This window comes from Bradysia coprophila, unplaced genomic scaffold (genome assembly GCF_014529535.1).
Source record: "Bradysia coprophila strain Holo2 unplaced genomic scaffold, BU_Bcop_v1 contig_151, whole genome shotgun sequence".
NCBI lineage: Eukaryota > Metazoa > Arthropoda > Insecta > Diptera > Sciaridae > Bradysia > Bradysia coprophila.
Genome location: NW_023503423.1, coordinates 5,350,653 through 5,370,032, shown reverse-complemented (window position 1 = coordinate 5,370,032; position 19,380 = coordinate 5,350,653). Strand labels below are relative to the sequence as shown.

Below are 19,380 nucleotides of genomic sequence, written 5' to 3'. Positions count from 1 at the left end.
GGGAAGTTTCCAGGGAAATACGTAATCCGCTACTATAAATATTTCTATTAATTGAACCGCAGAGCGGAGCCTATTTTCGAGAAATTTTTTATTGAAAATGCTTTTCGAGAAATTAAAAAAAATTAAAATAAAAATCTCAAAAATAAGTTCTGCTATGGAGCCTTCGGGGATATCGATTTCTGACCAGTAAGTCAAAAAACAAGTCAAAAAACAAGTCAAAATTAGATGAACTATATTATATTAATTAGATAGCTGACACACTAAACTGGTTTTCGCTCTCCGTGAACGCTCTATTGTGTTAGAAAGTTGAGAGAACTAAGCTCAATGGAAACATGTAACAGATTCGATTTCTAGTCCAGTCCCAGTGTGTCAATCCAATCGCTTTACGTTTTTCGAGCTTTTCAGTTATTATATACTATTATGATCAGAGCGAGAAAACCGGAGACTGGTTAATTATAACTTGCCTTGGGGTACTTGTCAAAGTATTTGTTTCTCTTTCAACCGGACCGATAGGACCGTAGATCAGTTTATTATAACTTGCCTGTCAAAATATTTCTATCTCTTTCATCGTAATACTCTATTTGATTCGGAATGAAAAGTTGTGGAACAAATTTTCTAATTCGAAAATCGACTTTTTCAGTTATTTTTGGGCGAACGAAGCTTTTTTTTAACACAAGGGCCTGTACTATATTGTGAGTCTTGATCAGTTAAACAAATACAAAAAAAAAATCCAATTTTTGATCAAAAACTTTTTAATTATAAACGTGAATATGATCACTGGTGACATATTTATGCTTACTGTCTGTAGAATGGGCGAATATAAAACTAAAATATCTTCCATTTCAAAAAAGAACTAAAGTGGGATTAAGCTTAACCATTATGTGAGATGCACTTGCCGTTCCTAAAAGGTTCCACAATTAAAATCTAAATTTACTACTTGTAGCTGCAATATTATCACACGTTTATCGTTCACGAGTTACAATCTCTCGCGTCAATTTATATCCCAAAATCATGGCAACGATACTGACGGATATACTCAACAAATTAGTGTATGTTAAAACAACAGCTTGATGTTCAATGAACTTACCTATAATAAGAGGATATATCGACGAGACGAACGAGCCAAAGACAATAGTACTCGACGCCACCGAGGTCGTGAAGACCAAATATTTCTCAATGAAAGCACAAAAACTGGGAAACATTGTCGAGAAGCCTAATCCGAGAATCATGCTGCCTAACCAGAACATAGTCAGACTATCGTTCGCCCAGATCAATAGAATTACGTTGCCCATTATGACAAGAATGATATTCAATGCAATTATGAGTTCCGGTCGTACTTTAAAAATGACTATCGTCCCGATTAGTCTTCCGAAAGCAAACATTCCATTTAATCCTGTGAGTACGTACGATGAGGCCGATTCAGTCATTTTAAGGTCGCTGTACTGACCAAAAATTGGTAAAAATTGCATCGAAGAGACCTCCATCGATTGATAAGCACCGAGAAACACTACCGTAATAACAACTAATTTAATTTTTCTAACGCTAACTCCCATCACAGTAACAATCTCCTGTTGTTGGTTTATCGATACGCTTCCACAACTTAACTCTGTTTCGGTTGGGGATGGAACATTTTTAGCATCGTCAATCAATTCGAAATTCTCGTTGGCATACATGGGTGGCGTATGATATCTGTAGAATGTGAAGAGGAACAATTGGAAAAGTAGGGCCAAAGAACCGAAAACTGCGATCATTAAGAATGGAATGTGTATTGTTGATGTATCGGTGGTCGATAGGTCCGTTACATTTTTGTTAAGAAATGGAGCTACGATTACAGTTGGTATAACTGCACCAATTGCATAGAAAAGATGTTGAGCTTGAATGAAGGGGCCGGCTTTATTTTGCCATATTTCGATCATCCAAACCATTTGTGACGAGTCATACAATCCTGTCGAAAAACCCAGTATTCCGCCACTGACGAAGAACATTGTTTTGTCCGGACAATATGGTGTTAAAAACATTGATGTCACCATCGTTGCCATTCCAACAATTACCACCATTTGACGATTTATGTAAGGCGAAATGAAACCGCCTGTTGAATCAAAGAAATGGATTTGATCTGCATAGTCACACTTTCACCTGTTGTTAGCTTACATATAATGGCGCCACAGCAATACATAATTGTGCACACAGTGAAGACAACTGAGATGGCTTCAATTGTCGTGTCATATTTCGATCTCATGTTGTCCAAGGCTGGCGAAAACGAATTCAAACTGCACCCCTACAGTAACCACGAATTGTAACATCATTAAAACTTCAGTTACAATAAGATTTGGTTGGTGGTCGCGCAATAATGACGTCCATACATTTCAACGAATTACTGATCCTCTCTCCCCAGCATCCGCATATATACTTCGTTTGCTTCTTGTCGTATGTACACCATTCACCTGAATCAATCAGGCTAAATATGGACGTCATTAATACCTGACCACTTGACTTACAAATGTTAAATTGCCGAATAGGATGGCGGAAGTGGTTAAGATCTTTGTTTGCTTAGACAACGGTTGTGGTTGTGTCTTTTTCCGATCTTCGTTTGCTTCTTTATCGGCCATTTTAAACGTTTCGACTGTCGTTGAATTTTCAATTAACTCGTAAGATCATTTATATCTGGTACTTTGTGTGACTTAGACTCATATAACTATCAGAATAATCTCTTCATATTACACAACATGCATATGATAAGCAGGGAAATATAAATTTCTTTTTATCAAGTAAAAGACTCGTGTGTAAATCTCGACTTTATCTTCCTGTTAATTGTTTCCACACTTTTATTAACATGTAGAATTTTGCAGATTAAAAACCAGACTTACAACGTCTCAAAGTTAGTTTTAGTACATCCATTTGTCTATGGCCATAAAGATTTTATAGAATTCGTTAAAGATAAAGATCGAAAAGTATCACACACCCTCAACAGCATCCAACAACGAGTCTGCTGGTAGATCTTATTTGAATTGAAACACTTAATGATTGTATCTCTTGTATCCCAAGCACCATAGGTAAAGGGACCCATCAGAGCTGGGGAAGAAGTTTTTGCTCTAATGTTGGTAATATATCGAGTATCGAGTATTATATCGAGTGTATTCGTGTATATCGCGAGGGGGAAACAACCATGGCAAATGGTGGGACAGGGTCTATTCTCCATTCGCCGAAATGAGGGAAACTGGGAAGCGAACCTCGAATGATGTGCTTTTAGGACAAATTAGGAAAATACGAATAGACGAGTGGGGTGAACAACCGGCCAATATGAGCTAATGACATGGAAATATGAGCGAATGTATTGCGAATACCAAAACATCTTACTTCTAATTTTTTTGTGGTTCGGGTGGACGTCAAAGAAAGAAAACCCTTTTCGTAAATCTGTCTATTTTTCGTGAACTATACCTTGGCCACCAGAATTTCTTTAAAATAGACAGAGAAATTTTAGTGGCTCACGGTATTCTCCAACAAAATTTCTCCAAAATAGACACATTTTCGTAGATCTATCCATTTTTAGTGAACCATACCTTGAAACAACAAAATTTCTCCAAAATAGACAGATTTTCGTAGATCTGTCTATTTTCAGTGAACCATCCCGTGAGCCACCAGAATTTCTCCTAAATAGACAGATTTTCGTAAATCTGTTTATTTTCAGTGAACCATCCCGTGAGCCACCAAAATTTCTCCAAAATAGGCAGATTTTCGTAAATCTGTCTATTTTTAGTGAACCATACTGTGAGCCACTAGAATTTCTCCAAAATAGACAGATTTTCGTAAATCTGTGTATTTTTAGTGAACCATCCCGTGAGCCACTAGAATTTCTCCAAAATAGACAGATTTTCGTAAATCCGTCTCCTTTTAGTGAACCATCCCGTGAGCCACCAGAATTTCTCCAAAATAGACAGATTTTCGTAAATCTGTCTCTTTTCAGTGAACCATCCCGTGAGCCACCAAAATTTCTCCAAAATAGGCAGATTTTCGTAAATCTGTCTATTTTTAGTGAACCATACTGTGAGCCACTAGAATTTCTCCAAAATAGACAGATTTTCGTAAATCTGTCTATTTTCAGTGAACCATCCCGTGAGCCACCAGAATTTCTCCAAAATAGACAGATTTTCGTAAAAAATAAATTTTGCTCATTGATTTTTCAATTTTCGAAATCAGTGAGTTTTCCCGATAATTGTATCGGTAGTTTATTAATTAATAATTTCCAAATTTTTGGCAAAAGTTTGTTTTCAAAATTTCAAGATTTAAAGTTTATTTTTTTTGTTCCCTTCAGGACTTTGAGATTATTGAGTTGGATACTAATATTACATGTTTTTTCTGGGGTTCTTCTCTAACCATGTCTATGTTATACGTTAGTAACGATTATTGATGGATCTGATTTCCTTTTAAAGTTTGTGATTTCTGATCCTGGAGTAAGGTAACACTTCTAAATGTTAGAAAATGTACGACTGAGTAAGAAGAAGTCAACTATTTCAGTGGTTCGGTCGTTACAGTACTTTTATGATGCGTCACAAATTTTAGAAGAACGTAATAAATGAATATTACGAACACGTACTCTTAAACATTTTATAGCTTTACACATGCTTTTGCTATTTTAACTTTGTTCTCACCACGATCATGATAACATGTGGTTTCTATTTACACTTTACGAGTGTGTTTCTGACCACAATTTGAAAATTTGCTCAAGTCGTATAAGGTAACGAACAACGAAGGGTGAATTGTGGTAACGCGATAACTTTTAACTTTTGCAGTGATTTGCAGACATAGGAAGACTGCTCTTGTTATTGGCCGTAAAAGGCTGTAAGTGAGGTCTCTAAATAAATCAAATGAAGAAATCTAATCTTGATTTCATGCAAAAATTGTGAATGTTTAGATGTGGCAATATGAATTGTCGTTCCACATTCACCATTCATAGCACTCGTAAGTAGTGCTATAATGTTTTATGTATCGGTTACATATATCCCAGACTGTGGCCGTCTTTTGTATTTCATTTTCAATTTTATCTGACAATTTCTGTGCGAATTTTGTTCTTAAGAGTCAATTCGCCAATTTTTCGACCACTTCGAAAACAAGCTATTCCCGATATTATTGAGTTATAGCTCATTCGATTCGTCGTTCAATTCTAGCGAAGGGGTGTCTACCATTTTTTTTTTTTCAAAAAAATCCATTTTGAGTGTAATGTCATATGATGTCAGAGGGTGGTAGAAATATTTTTTAAGCATTTACTTGAGGAAGGAGCAACACAAAAAGTTGAAACTTTGTGGGATTGCTGGCCTATCCACGGCCGACAGTTTGAGCCTACTCTGACGTCCGCACTCACCACCCATGACCAGCCATCAGTCAAAGTATGGTCAACTTTCAAATAGGACGGAATCTCTACAACATAATTGTATACCCAGATGGGCCGTTTACATATTATGGTAGCTGGCTTCAGCCACCATCACATATCAAAATTTCACCACAGAAGTTTGATTTTGCAGGAATTGCGGACCATTTGAAAAAAAGTTGACCTTTACGGCTGGTATAAAAGAGTAAATTTGAACCAAATTCTTGTCCAAAGTAGGTTTTTTTTATTAGTAACGTGTCTGGGGGACAATTCTAGCCCATAACCGATCGATTCCCAGCGACTCTTTTCGATCTATTCCCGATCTATCTCTATTGCTCCTATTACATTATTCACATCTCGCATGTTGGAGCTATTGGAGCTATTGATAAAAAACGATTTTCACGACAACTCCGGAGAAAATTTTTCTAAGGGATATGTCAGCCCAACAAAAATTTTTCGGGAAAAAAGTTGTTCCACGATATTCTCAGAATTGAACGACGATTCATTTGAGCCATACCTCGATTGGATCGCCGTCGGCTTGAATCCCTGATGTTCGAAATTTTTGCGAATTGCCTCTTAAGACTTAAGACTCAAAACTATAGATTCAATGAAGAAAACTACTTCCTCAAACTGTTGAAAGTTTGGTCGCAGTTAACCCTATCGCTCCGACATGGCGCCCAAACGGAAAAATCTTACCGAAAATTTAATTTTTTTTGGCATCATCTGAACACAAAGAAAATTAATCCGAATACTAATGTTCACACGAAAGGAACTAAGACACTTTACAACAGAAAATAAAAAACGAAAATAAAATAAGAATGAGAATACTGGCAGCTTAACTTAAGTCACGCTGTATAAACAAAAAAAAACTAGGAAAAATCTTACGATGCGATTGCCCAACTGCGTCAAAAATTGCAGATGATTCGGTTTTTTAAGAGTGTTTTCCTCACCATCTGCTGTTGACGCATTTTTTTTTGTTGTACAATTTTTTCGGTAAACTTTGTGCTTTCAGGTGCAGAATGCGTCACCAAATCTGCTATCACGTGTTTTGGAAGTCGAGGAATGTGATTACTTATTGGCTATTAAAGTGTCTTTGAATTTAAAATAGCAAATAAGTACCACAAACCTCATACTCGCAAAAAGTAAGGTACGGAAAGGTATAACGTCGATCCTCCATTACAAATAAAACACCTTACTGTTTTGACATTGACGTCATTTCAAATTGAAATTTTACCAAAGAAAATTCGGTTGTACCTAGTCTATGTCAATAGATTGGTTGGACTTGGATGGTGATACACATTTTTTTTCTCCATATTTATTAAACAAACGAGAGACCTAAACCAATTGGAAAATTCACAAACAGGCCTCGACCGACAGCCGAAATATTCGCTTAAAAATACGTTTTCAGCTGCTGTTTTTTATTTATTTTTTATCGTGTGTGTTACATTAAATAATTGTGTTTCTCGTACATACAAGTTTGTGGAAAAATATTTTGGAGAAAATGTTTTTTTGAGCTTCGATCATTTTTTAAAATACTAATTTTTTAACGAAAATTAGCCTCTTAATTAAATTATTCAAAACCTGACACGCGCACACATGCGCGACACAGCTGTTTGCACATGCACAAATAGAGATGCATGTATTGATTACAAGGATGACGCACGGTCCTCATTGTAGGGTCGGCCTTTGACAATCGAAAATGATAGGCATCACCCTACAGACTGACCACAGTCCATTGAAATAATTTTAGCGTATCTCACTTCACGAGCATGGAAAAATTACGTATACAACCAAGCACAGAAGGTTTTCACAAAAATCGGTTATTTTGCGTATCTTTTTGATAATAACAACGCACTTCAAGCAAGAGTGGTACTCTAAATAGAGTACCGAAACGATAGACTGTATGAAACAAACTTTGACACAGTAAAATAATCTTTAAAAAAATTTCATACAAAATAGTACTCTAATTGGCAGCTGTCCCTCGAAGAACTTTTGCTTGAAGTGCGATGATAATACCCGTCCAATAGGTATATCGATGTATATATGAATGAAAAGAAGTATTTAACTGAGAAGATTAACGATTAGCTCTTCAGTTAGAATTTAACGTCTCGTGGTGAATATCGAGGAGTGCGTCAGTGGGAAATAAACTTTTAAAGTTAATGATGTCTTTGTGGTAGTGTTTTAAATAAAGTTTTACTCGAATACTGAAAAATATATAAAAACATTCAAGTGCCGACGGATTTTTGAACTTGAACTCTAAAAGATGGATGTGAATGAATTTCGTGAATTTGCCAGATCTGCTGTGGATTTTGTTGCTGATTATTTGGAAAACATTCGTGATAGGTTAGCCAGCGTTACTGTTCATATTGAATATTCTGTGTCCTTAAATTACGGTGATTTCTATTTTCTCTTATAAGTTGGCATATAAATTTGAAGGTTTTAAAGGTATTAGGGCCTATTTTAGAGGAATTAAATTCCCAAAAATTCTGTAATTTTTTCGTAAAATTTTATGTTTCTCTAAAATAACCATAGATCTTATGTGTAGGTTAAATTCCACCCACTTATTCTATCTATTCTATCACCTTCGTTGTCTTTACGGCCTTTTTGCTATTTTTTTTTTAAATGTTTGAGCTAAACCGATTACATTCGGATGGTATTCAATAGAAACCAGAATTTTCGGGGATTTTTTGTTTGTACTCTATTCAGTCATTAAATGGCTTTAACCAAAGTATACAGTTTGTAAACGAAACGCTTATGCAGAATCAGCAACAGCTGAACATCTCCAGCTGGTCGACAAAGACAATACCTTTTTATCGAAAACAATTCAAAAGCAAGCTACATACAGTGCATACATACGTAAGGTCATCTATTTGCGCACGTAACACGTATGACTGTAGTAAACTCGTTTATTTTAAATTGTGTTTCGTTTGTATAATAAGGGCATCTATTTTTTTGTCAGCAAATTTATTCTTTTAGTAGCAAAATTATTTATTTCATCAGCAAATTTATTCTTTTTTTCTGCAAATTTATTTTTTTTAGCAGCAAATTTAATCTTTTTTATCAGCAAATTTAGTGTTTTGTATCAGCAAAATTAGTCTTATTTTCAGCAAACTTATTAGTACTCGAACAGCATATTTATTGCTTTCTGAGCAGCAATATTACTGACTTTAAGCAGCAAAAATAATTCTTTTGCAGCAAATCCCTGGCAGCAAATTTATTACTTTGTAGTCAGCAAATTTATTGTTTTGTAATATGCACTTTTAATGCCTTCGAACAGCAAAATTAATACCTCGAAGTTATTGCTTTTTGTCAGCAAATTTATTAGTGTTTCAATTGCAAATTTATTTTTTTATAAGTAGGAAAATTACTATCTTCAATCAGCATATGTCCCGCAGTAGGACATATAAAATTATATCACTAACACCACTAACACGAAAACGTCAACTCAACAAGCGACGAAAAGTGGAACTTTCCGTTGCCTTTATTTCGAAAAACGTTGTACACAACTCGGTGATAGATCTTTTAGGCACACGATGTGTATTGTCACGCTCGACCTGCGGTATCGAGTGACAATCTACACACCTAGTGCCTAAAAAAGCATTAATCCCTCGATTTGAATGGGGCTTCGTAATTTCGCTATGCGTAATTTCTAGGATGCACACCTTTCATAATAATTTCACTTTAACTAAGTTTACGGATGGCTCGGCGTGTTAAAACGCTCTTTATGGGCAATGAATTACACAGACTAATTATTAGACGATGCGAGAGAAAAAAAATTAACTCCTAAGTTACCGACACCGTTCCGGCGCCCGGCTCGCATTGCGGCCCTCCGCTTCGCTCCGGGGCAATGGGCCGGATCGCTCGGCGTGTTAAAACGCTTTTTAAGTGCAATGAAAATTGGTATCCATTTCGTAAAAAGAAATGAATTGTCCGTGTAGTGTCAATAACTATTTACGTTGACGTAAGACGTGAAATAGTAATTTCTGCAGCTAGTTGCGAAAAGTGGTAGTTTGTGTCACTAGATGTAATGTTATCAAACGTGCGAAGCGAGCGAAGCATGTGACAAAAACTACCACTTTCACAACGTGTTGCATACAACGTTTTCTGCAATCAGCTGCGAAAAATGAACTTTTGAAAATTGTTACACTGCGATTATATATCAATAGCCGAATGGTTAGAGGTGTTGATCGATAAGCATTGAGTTTTGGTGTCCATTTCACCACTAGTGACGAAAAGAATATATGAAAATCCATTTCACCAAAAATAGATAAAAAATAGCTAAAATAAACAATTAATTTTGCTTATGACAAGAAATAAATCTGCTGACAAATGTAGAATAAATTTGCTGTTGCAAATCAATAGAATTGCTGTTAAAAAATAGCTAAAATAAACAATTAATTTTGCTGATGACGAATAAATAAATTTGTTGACAAAAGTATTAACTTTGCTGATAGAAATAAATAAATTTGCTGCTAAAAAATAGCTAAAAAAATATTTAATTTTGCAGATTGCAAAAAAATAAATGTGCTTACAAAATAAGATTAAATTTGCTGCTTCAAAAAAATAAATTTGCAGACGAAGAATTAAATTTGGTCACAATAGCAATAAATTTGCTGAACCAAAAGAATAAATTTGCTGATAAAAAAAATAATTTTGCTGCAAAAAAAGAATAATTTTGCTGACAAAAAAGATTTCCCGTATAATAAGTAGAGTGTGTTTTTGATCAGCTGGTGAAGTTCAGCTGTTGCAGATTCTGCATAAGCCTTTGGTTTACAAACTGTATTTTCTTGAGGCAGTGTCATTGTGATTTTTTGAATTCATGGGACAAGACGCTGTCTAAATGATTTTTAAAAGCTTGTGAAACTTCAGTGATGGGATTTTTATCAAATATAGGTTCTGACTTCAAATGCTGCGAAAATAGAAACTTCCAGAGTTATTGGTTATAGAGAAATAAAATATTGGTAAATACTTTACTTTCACTGGCAAGTTAGTTCTTCTTGATCAAAATCGGTCGTGAAGAATATGTAAACTCACACTTACTTTTGGCAGCATTAACTGAGCGACAAAAGCTCAAGGCAGCTCAACAAAAGTTAACGTCAGTGAATGTATGCGCTCTAGATTTCTTTTACGTAGCACTTTTCATGCAGTCGCCTAATTTGTTTACAAAACTGATCGTGTAATAGTCACAGTATTAGAACAGCTTTTTACAAATGTAATTTGCAATCATTTAATTCATTACATTTCTTTTCTACTTCGGCTGCGGTTGCAGTCTCCGCTAAATTAGACATTACAAATTGATCTTCCTGTATATTGTTTATTTAGTGTAACTTCCTTAATTGTTATTTAGACCAGTACTTCCATCAGTGGAACCAGGCTATCTTCAACAACTAGTACCAGACGAAGTTCCTGAACAGCCCGAACAATGGCAAGAAGTTATGAAGGACATAGAACGGATTATATTGCCAGGAGTTACTCACTGGTATGTACTTCGGTTTCTTTTCGGTAACTCAAGAAAGCTAATTTATTTCCAGAAATATTTCCGCATTGCAGGCAGTCACCAAATTTTCATGCATATTATCCGACATCTACAAGTTATCCATCAATTGTCGGAGAATTGATTTCATCTGCATTGGGAATCGTAGGATTTAGTTGGGTACTATTGTTTTGTTCAATGCATCTTTCCTCCGTTCAACATTAACAAATTTGTCTTTCTTTTAGATTTGCAGTCCGGCGTGTACCGAACTTGAAGTAATTGTTATGGATTGGCTCGGGAAATTTCTTGATTTACCTGCTTCCTTTCTAAATTGCTCAGAAGGACGTGGAGGTGGTGTTATTCAAGGATCTGCCAGCGAATCCATTTTGATCGCAGTTTTAGCTGCACGTGAACAGACAGTGCGAAGAGTGAAATTGGAGCACCCGGAAATGTCAGAGAGCGAAATTCGAGTCAAACTTGTATCATATTCAAGCGATCAAAGCAACAGCTGTGTTGAAAAGTCTGGTATCCTTGCTGCAGTTCCTATGAGACTCATAAAAGCCGACGAGACTGGTTCACTGGGCGGGGAAGCACTTGAAAAAGAAATTTTAACTGACATTGCAAATGGATTGATTCCAATAATTTGTGTTGCAACGTTCGGAACAACAGGAACCTGTGCATATGACAGAATGGATGAGTTGGGTCCGATTTGTAAAAAATACAATATTTGGTTGCACATTGACGCAGCCTATGCTGGTGCGGCACTATGTTGTCCTGAATATCGACCATTGATGAATGGCATTGACTGGGCAGATTCATTCAATTTCAATTTGCACAAATGGATGATGGTAAATTTCGACTGCTGTGCTATGTGGCTGAAAAATGCGGACACTCTGGTGGAATCATTCTCAGTGGATCGAATCTATTTGAATGACCAATTCCAAGGTCAATCAAGGACTCCTGAGTATCGACATTGGCAAATCTCATTGGGAAGAAGATTTCGGGCACTGAAAGTGTGGATAGTTTTACGGACGATTGGTGCGGAGAATATAAGGAATAATATACGCAAGCAGATCAATTTGGCAGAACTGTTTGAGAACTATGTGAAAATGGACGATCGATTTGAAATTGTCAGTGCGAGAAGTATGGGTTTGGTTTGCTTTAGGCTGAAAGGAGACTGCAGCCTAACGCAGCAGTTGTTGGAAAAAATTACAGAACGGAGGAAGATCTACATGATACAGGCAAAGTGCAACGAGAAGTTGATGATAAGATTTGTAGTGGCTGGATTGGATCCGAATGAAAAGGACATTGAATTTGCTTGGAATGAAATCGTTGGTCAAACATGTGAACTGTTACAGCTGAGAAAATTAGCGGTTGATGAAAGTGTCATCGATAAAGTGGCACAAAATTTCGCCACAACCCTAACGACAGATTCCTACCAAGAAAAGTTGAAATGAGATTTTAGTTTGTGAGCAAAACACATACGCAACGACATTATCAATGCAATTTCGTCTCATCTGTATTTTACACAAAATGAGGACCTACAAATTTTGTTATGTAAAGTGCAATATCCGGAATATTAAACTATATTTACAGTTGTTTTAATAAAATAAAATTAAATCTGTTTTTAAAATAAACGCGTATCAGATCGAGGGCGACATACCTCTGGAACTACTTAACCCATATTCTTAAACTTTTTTTTTTCCTGAAATCTGCAATTCTTAAACGTAAAGGTTGTGCAGAATGAGCAACAACTGAACTTCACCAGCTGATCAACAAACTTGAAGTTCCTCAATTTTATTTTATTGAATTTAAAAGATCAACTTCATGAGTTGAAACAATGCGAAAATAACAAAATTACAAATAAAAAACTTGATACAAACCCGTGGAGGACGGAATGGTACACAAAACGGAAGTCACGTTAGCTTTTTGGATAGCTAATGAGATTCGTTGCATCAAAAACTCACATGAACGACGATCACCACCTTCTTATTGAGCTTGTGTCCAATTTATGAGGTCCTTTGCATCGGCCGACCAAGAGTTTCCACAGCCACGGCGTTGAAGATGTAGTTGTTTGCTTTCAGTTCTCGATATTTGTTGTGTTTGGTTCGAGATGCGAGTTCGACTGTATTTCCTGCACGTCTGGACGAGATATTGAGATGGCTAGGAGCTAAAATATCCCAGCAGGTGACGTCCCATACTAAATACCGACCGTTACGCCACTCTACTTGTATAATATACAAACAAAACACATTCTAAACCAATGAAAGTCTAGAACAGGTATGGTCGATCGACGAATTCGTCTTAAACGCACTCACATTTTATGTCAAAATAATATGAAAATGAGTGTGTTTAAGTACGAAAATCAAATTTTTTCTCTATTTCATTGTATTCTACATTTTGATAATTTTTTTTAATAACAAATAAAAACCTAAAATTACAATCCCACAACCGTATCACACGCTTATCGTTCGCGAGTTCCAATTTTTCGTGTTAATTGATATACCCAAATCATGGCAACGATACTCACGGATGCACTCAAGAAATTCGTGTAAGTTAAAACAACCGCTCGATGTTCAATGAACTTGCCAATAATAAGAGGATATACCGATGACACTAACGAACCGAATACACAAATACTCGACGCCACCGAAGTCGTGAAGACCAAGTATTTTTCAATGAACGCACAAAAGCTAGGAAACATGGTCGAGAAGCCCATTCCAAGAATCATGCTTCCTAACCAGAACATAGTCAAACTATTGTTCGCCCAGATCAACAGAATCGAGTTGCCTGTTATGACAAAAATGAAGTTTATGAAAATTATGATTTCCGGTCGCACTTTAAAAATGACTATCGTCCCGATTAGTCTTCCGAAAGCAAACATTCCATTTAATCCTGTTAGTACATACGATGAAGCTGATTCAGTCATTTTAAGGTCGCTGTATTGACCAAAAGTTGGTAAAAATTGCATTGTAGAGACTTCCATCGATTGATAAGCACCGAGAAACACTACCGTAATAACAACTAATTTGATTTTTCTAACGCTAACTCCCATCACAGTAACAATCTCCTGTTGTTGGTTTATTAATCCGCCTCCACCGCTTAACTCTGTTTCGACTGGGGATGGAACACTTTTAGCATTGTCAATCAATTCGAAATTCTCGTTAGCATACATAGGTGGCGTGTGATATCTGAAGAATGTGAAGAGAAGAAAGTGGGTAAGTAACGCTAAGGAACCTAAAGTTCCGATAATTAAGAATGGGATGTGCATCGTTGATGCATCGGTGGCCGATGAATCCGTTGTGTTGTCATTTTTGTTCAGAAATGGAGCAACGATTACAGTTGGTATAACTGTACCGATGGCATAGGAAAGATGTTGAGCCTGAATGAAGGGACCAGCTTTATGTTGCCATATTTCAATCATCCAAACCATTTGTGACGAGTCATGCAGACCCGCTGAACATCCTACCATTCCACCACAAATGAAAAACATTGTTATGGTGGGACAATATGGCATTATATACAGTGAGGTGACCAGTGCAGTTATAGCAAATAAAACGACCAGCTGTCGATTTACATAGTGCGAAATGAAGCCGCCTGCAGAATTGAATAAATGGATTAGATGCACAGTTGATGTAAGAATGACGATAACTTACACAAAATCGCACCACAGCAGTACATAATTGTGCTAATAGTGAACACTACTGAAATGGCTTCAATTGTCGTTCCATATTTTGATCTCATATTGTCCAAGGCTGGTGAGACAGTATTAAAACTGCGTCCCTTCAAGTTTACATGATTTGCAACATTGTAACGACTAAGCTTCCAATAAAATTTTGTTAGAGCGGTCATGCAGAAGGGTCGTCTGTTATATTGAATGTAGACGTTTTTAATGCACGACCGCTTGACTTACATATACTAAATTCCCGAATAGAATTGCTGCAGTGGTTAAGATCTTTGTTTGCCTAGACAACGGCTGTGGTTGTGACTTTTTCCGCTTTTCACTAGCTTGTTTCTCTGCCATTTTTAATGTTTTGTTTGACTCGTCAGACTTAAGATTACTTATACCTTGAAGCTGCGTGAAGCAGATTCACAATAATATTGAAATAATCTTTTGATAATACACCAAACACCATATGCATGATAAGCAGTAAATAAAAATTTCTTTTTATCAGCCTAATATTGAGAGATTAGTGTGTAAATCTCGACCTTATCTTCCTGGTAATTGTTTCGAATTTTATTTACAACGTCTTGTACAGCCAACAAAATCACATTAAAAACTTGGATCTGGTACTCGATATCCTACCAACACAATGGTCTACAGACTATTTATTGAGCACAGTTTTCGAACAGTCAGCACAGTTTTCGAACAGTTAGCACAGTTTTCGAACAGTCAGCACAGTTTTCGAACAGTCAGCACAGTTTTCGAACAGTCAGCACAGTTTTCGAACAGTCAGCACAGTTTTCGAACAGTCAGCACAGTTTTCGAACAGTTGAGGGACTCACTTGAGGCTGCAGACTGTAATTGTGTTATAACGAAATAGAACATTCTATTTGGAGTATTTTGATTGTTTTGGGCCACATCCAAGGCCACATCTAAATAGTTTAAGGAACATAAAGGGAATTCACGAAGCTGAAATAAGCAGAAATATACGCTGTATATTCCGTATATCTTGTATATCTCGTATATTTCTGTATATCTCGCTTATTTTGATAACTGTCAACAGAAAAATAATTCAATTTCAACTCGACGGATTTTGCTCAAACAAACTGCCATTGCGTAGCGCGCGATCTCAGGAACCAGGAAACGTAATTAGTTTTTCAATCGGTCTAATATTTACCGAGCGATAAGACTTTGGAAAAGTTTTTTTTTGATACTGATCACATCATGATTTCAAAGTCTTATCGCTCGGTAAATATTAAACCGATTGAAAAACTAATTACGTTTCCAGGTTCCTGAGATCGCGCGCTAAGCAATGGCAGTTTGTTTGAGCAAAATCCATCGAGTTGAAATTGAATTATTTTTCTGTTGACAGTTGTCAAAATAAGCGAGATATACAGAAATATACGAGATATACAAGATATACGGAATATACAGCGTATATTTCTGCTTATTTCAGCTTCGTGAATTCCCTTTAGAATCAAGTTGCAATGAAATTGGTCAAATGTGACGATTAAACTCAATGCGATGTACATTTGATTCACATTTGAATGACGGATGTGTGTCGTCACAGCACTGCTACTAGCATGAACACTGAATTGACAAGTGTCAAATTTGGAGGCTTTAGTGATACGAGCTACCGCTTGGGATTGTTTGTATTGTATGTTTTAACGGTTTTAACTCATACAACGAAAACAAGTCATCTATCTGTATAACAGAAACGCAGTGCCTACTGTGATTTCAACAGCCTCCGAATATTTTCCATGTTCGTGCTAGTAGCAGTGCTATGGTGTCGTATGTGAAACATATGCGAGACAGATATAAAACAAATGTGAAGTAAATGTGTTTGGAGAGCGTTCCGAGGATGCGGGTACAAATCTTACAAAAACATTACACTTTAGTTTGAAAGCACAGACTGTTCGATATTGCAGCGCTCCCACAGAGTCCTACTTTCCTAATTTGTCCTACTTTTTCGAAATTTGTCCTACTTGTCCTACTGTCCTACGTAGGGCACTTCAGGAACTTTAATTAAGTAACAATCAAGCGGATTTTGAGCTCTAAAAGAAAACTAAAAGACTTCGCGACTGGCAAAAGCGTGTTTTTGTTTTACCTACGCAAATGCTGTATTCAGCACCAACCTTCTGCAAAATAAAGAGTCGATACAAGGAACAATAGCCAGTCAATGATGGTATTGATGCATATAACCCATAACTGATCGTCTGCTGTCACTTTGTCACAAACTATCAGGTTTATTTAGATCTTCAAAAATTCTAAGCTGAAAAGTGGTAACGTTAAATGTGGCGGAAAAGTTGTTGATCGACAGTAACAAATGTTTGAGCAAAGCTGTAAATTCACGGCAGAGTAAAATAGACCAGGCAGTAGCGCATTCATTTTCGAAACGTCAAACAAGGGACCTAGTACACTGTAAGAAAATGAACTCAAATTATTATTCAGGTCACTAGTCAAATCAAGCACTCCTGCCTGGTTTACTTTACTCTGTCGTGTGTAAATTAAGATAAGATAAGATAACCAACGGATGCGTGGAAATAAGTGAATTGATTAAGGCACATGCAGTTCTAACAGCTGCAATACCAAGGCTGTAAACTTTGGGGAGGTCACGCAGATTGCCATTTTATTTGATACACGGGAACACACCACTCCTGAAGATTTTTCATATAAAAAAATTCACCACATTGTCACGGCGACGAGAATCGTCACAGGAGGTGAATTTTTGTATGAAATCCGCCATTTTATCTTCAATTGTGGTGTGTCACCCGCGTATCTGTATCTGCCTCCCCAAAGTTTACTGCCTTGTGCAATACAGCGAACAAAGACAAAAATCGAAGAATTGAAAAAACAGAAACCGTAAATAGAAAAATAGTTATTTATGCAATCGAGGTACAAACTGCTTTATTAAAAGGTTGATATTTTGGAATTTAAAATAGGCCGTTTGTTGTATCGTGAGCATAATAAAGTACTTTGCATTCAGTCAAATGTCAATATTGCATTCAGTCAATATTTTATGCCACAGATGCATCTAAAGTTTGCAGTGGCATAAATAACTATTTTGAACCTTAGTTCAGTCTTTTATTTTCATTAATAAACCTCAAAACTATGTCCTGCGGTAGGACACTAAAATTTTAGTGGGACCGCTGATATTGACTTTTTTTTCGATTAACGAATAACGAATAATAATTAATAATTGAGCACAAAATAACCAAATCAGTGATAAAATCAAATTGACGTAACTGATTGACGTAATTGAAAATTAACCATTGAGAATGCAATCCGATGTAATCCGCGAAATATTTGGCGAATAAATAAAACTATAAGGGAATTCACGAAGCTGAAATAAGCAGAAATATACGCTGTATATTCCGTATATCTTGTATATTTCTGTATATTTCTGTATATCTCGCTTATTTTGACAACTGTCAACAGAAAAATAATTCAATTTCAACTCGATGGATTTTGCTCAAACAAACTGCCATTGCTTAGCGCGCGATCTCAGGAACCTGGAAACGTAATTAGTTTTTCAATCGGTTTAATATTTACCGAGCGATAAGACTTTGAAATCATGATGTGATCAGTATCAAAAAAAAAACTTTTCCAAAGTCTTATCGCTCGGTAAATATTAGACCGATTGAAAAACTAATTACGTTTCCTGGTTCCTGAGATCGCGCGCTACGCAATGGTAGTTTGTTTGAGCAAAATCCGTCGAGTTGAAATTGAATTATTTTTCTGTTGACAGTTGTCAAAATAAGCGAGATATACAGAAATATACGAGATATACAAGATATACGGAATATACAGCGTATATTTCTGCTTATTTCAGCTTCGTGAATTCCCTTTATCTAAAAGACTGAGCTACATCGACTGTTCTTATCGGAAAGTAACAGAAAACTAGTGAATAAGTAAATGAAATTTTTAATGGTATCGTAATTATTCCTTCAAGGTTCTAAAGAAACAGTTTGTTTTTTTATGATTTATGAAATTACTTTTTTAATCGCGTCTTGTAACGTCGAGAAGTGAGATTCAATTTTTTTTTTTTCTAATTCATAGTTGCTCATATATTAATGGATCATCGTCAAAGTAAAACGGGAAGAAATGGGTATTCTTTCTAATACTCGATTAAATTTAGCGAAATCCAGTGATAGTAACGCTTTAAGTAAAACTAAGTAACACAATCAAATAAGTTTTATCTTGGTCATGGCACGAATCCATCTATTTATTTATTTATTTATTTTGAGTTAAGTTTTAACGTTTCCCGCAACACGGCAACACTCCTTGTATTACTTTTGCTATCGAGGAACCGATTTATTTTAAATTTTCTTACAAGTGTGATGTAATTCTGAACTCAATTTGGTGTGATATTTTAAGATTTCGAGCCTACAACATGTGGACATTTAGAGGTCATTTGACTACGCTGTGTTCCTTACTTCAGTCGATTTACCCTAGTGGCACTAAGGCTATCTACGTGCTATAATTGTCTTACGCTGGCTGGCCTTTCTTGTTTTAAATAAGTATGATGTGGTTGTGTAATAGTGTGCAAAATAGCGAGCGAAGTGAGTTATTGTTTTATAAACATTCATTTTATACGAAATGATAATCAGCGTCCAATACCTTTCATTGACAAGTAATTACAAACCTATATTATCACCGGCAGCACTGCAGCACATTTCGTACCTGTAATGGCTCATGTAATTCGAAAAATTCAATGTTATTGGCTAATCGTTCTATCAATAAATTTATGCGCTCACGAGTTATTTTAGTGTTTTTCAACTTGTAAAACATATTCATAGAGATAAACCAGTCGGCTTAAAGACGTTTTTCGAGACCTTTGAGTGCATTTCATTTTTATTTAATAATTCAAAAGTGAAA

At 36.0% G+C, this 19,380-nt stretch overlaps 2 protein-coding genes across 4 annotated transcripts; one reads left to right on the top strand and one right to left on the bottom strand.

Moving 5' to 3' along the window:
- Positions 1-783: 783 nt before the first annotated feature.
- LOC119074624 (sodium-dependent glucose transporter 1-like) lies at positions 784-15,057 on the bottom strand. 3 transcript variants are annotated; one of them, XM_037180890.1, is made up of 4 exons: positions 14,752-15,057; positions 14,495-14,621; positions 14,039-14,435; positions 784-1,698 (listed from the first exon to the last, which is right to left on the bottom strand). In XM_037180890.1, exons 1-4 carry the CDS (start codon positions 14,860-14,862, stop codon positions 963-965), a joined length of 1,371 nt encoding a protein of 456 aa, XP_037036785.1. In that variant the 5' UTR covers positions 14,863-15,057; the 3' UTR covers positions 784-962. The 3 variants fall into 3 exon arrangements, with proteins under 3 accessions (XP_037036785.1, XP_037036786.1, XP_037036784.1); XM_037180891.1 differs by lacking the exons at positions 14,039-14,435; positions 14,495-14,621; positions 14,752-15,057 and adding exons at positions 2,152-2,278; positions 2,499-2,726 and having other exon boundaries at positions 784-2,089; XM_037180889.1 differs by lacking the exon at positions 784-1,698 and having other exon boundaries at positions 13,197-14,435; positions 14,752-15,051.
- LOC119074606 (3,4-dihydroxyphenylacetaldehyde synthase 2-like) lies at positions 7,476-12,409 on the top strand. The gene is made up of 4 exons (XM_037180863.1): positions 7,476-7,708; positions 10,713-10,844; positions 10,916-11,018; positions 11,084-12,409. The coding sequence occupies exons 1-4, from the start codon at positions 7,629-7,631 to the stop codon at positions 12,293-12,295; spliced, it is 1,527 nt and encodes a 508-aa protein (XP_037036758.1). The 5' UTR covers positions 7,476-7,628; the 3' UTR covers positions 12,296-12,409.
- Positions 15,058-19,380: the final 4,323 nt, after the last annotated feature.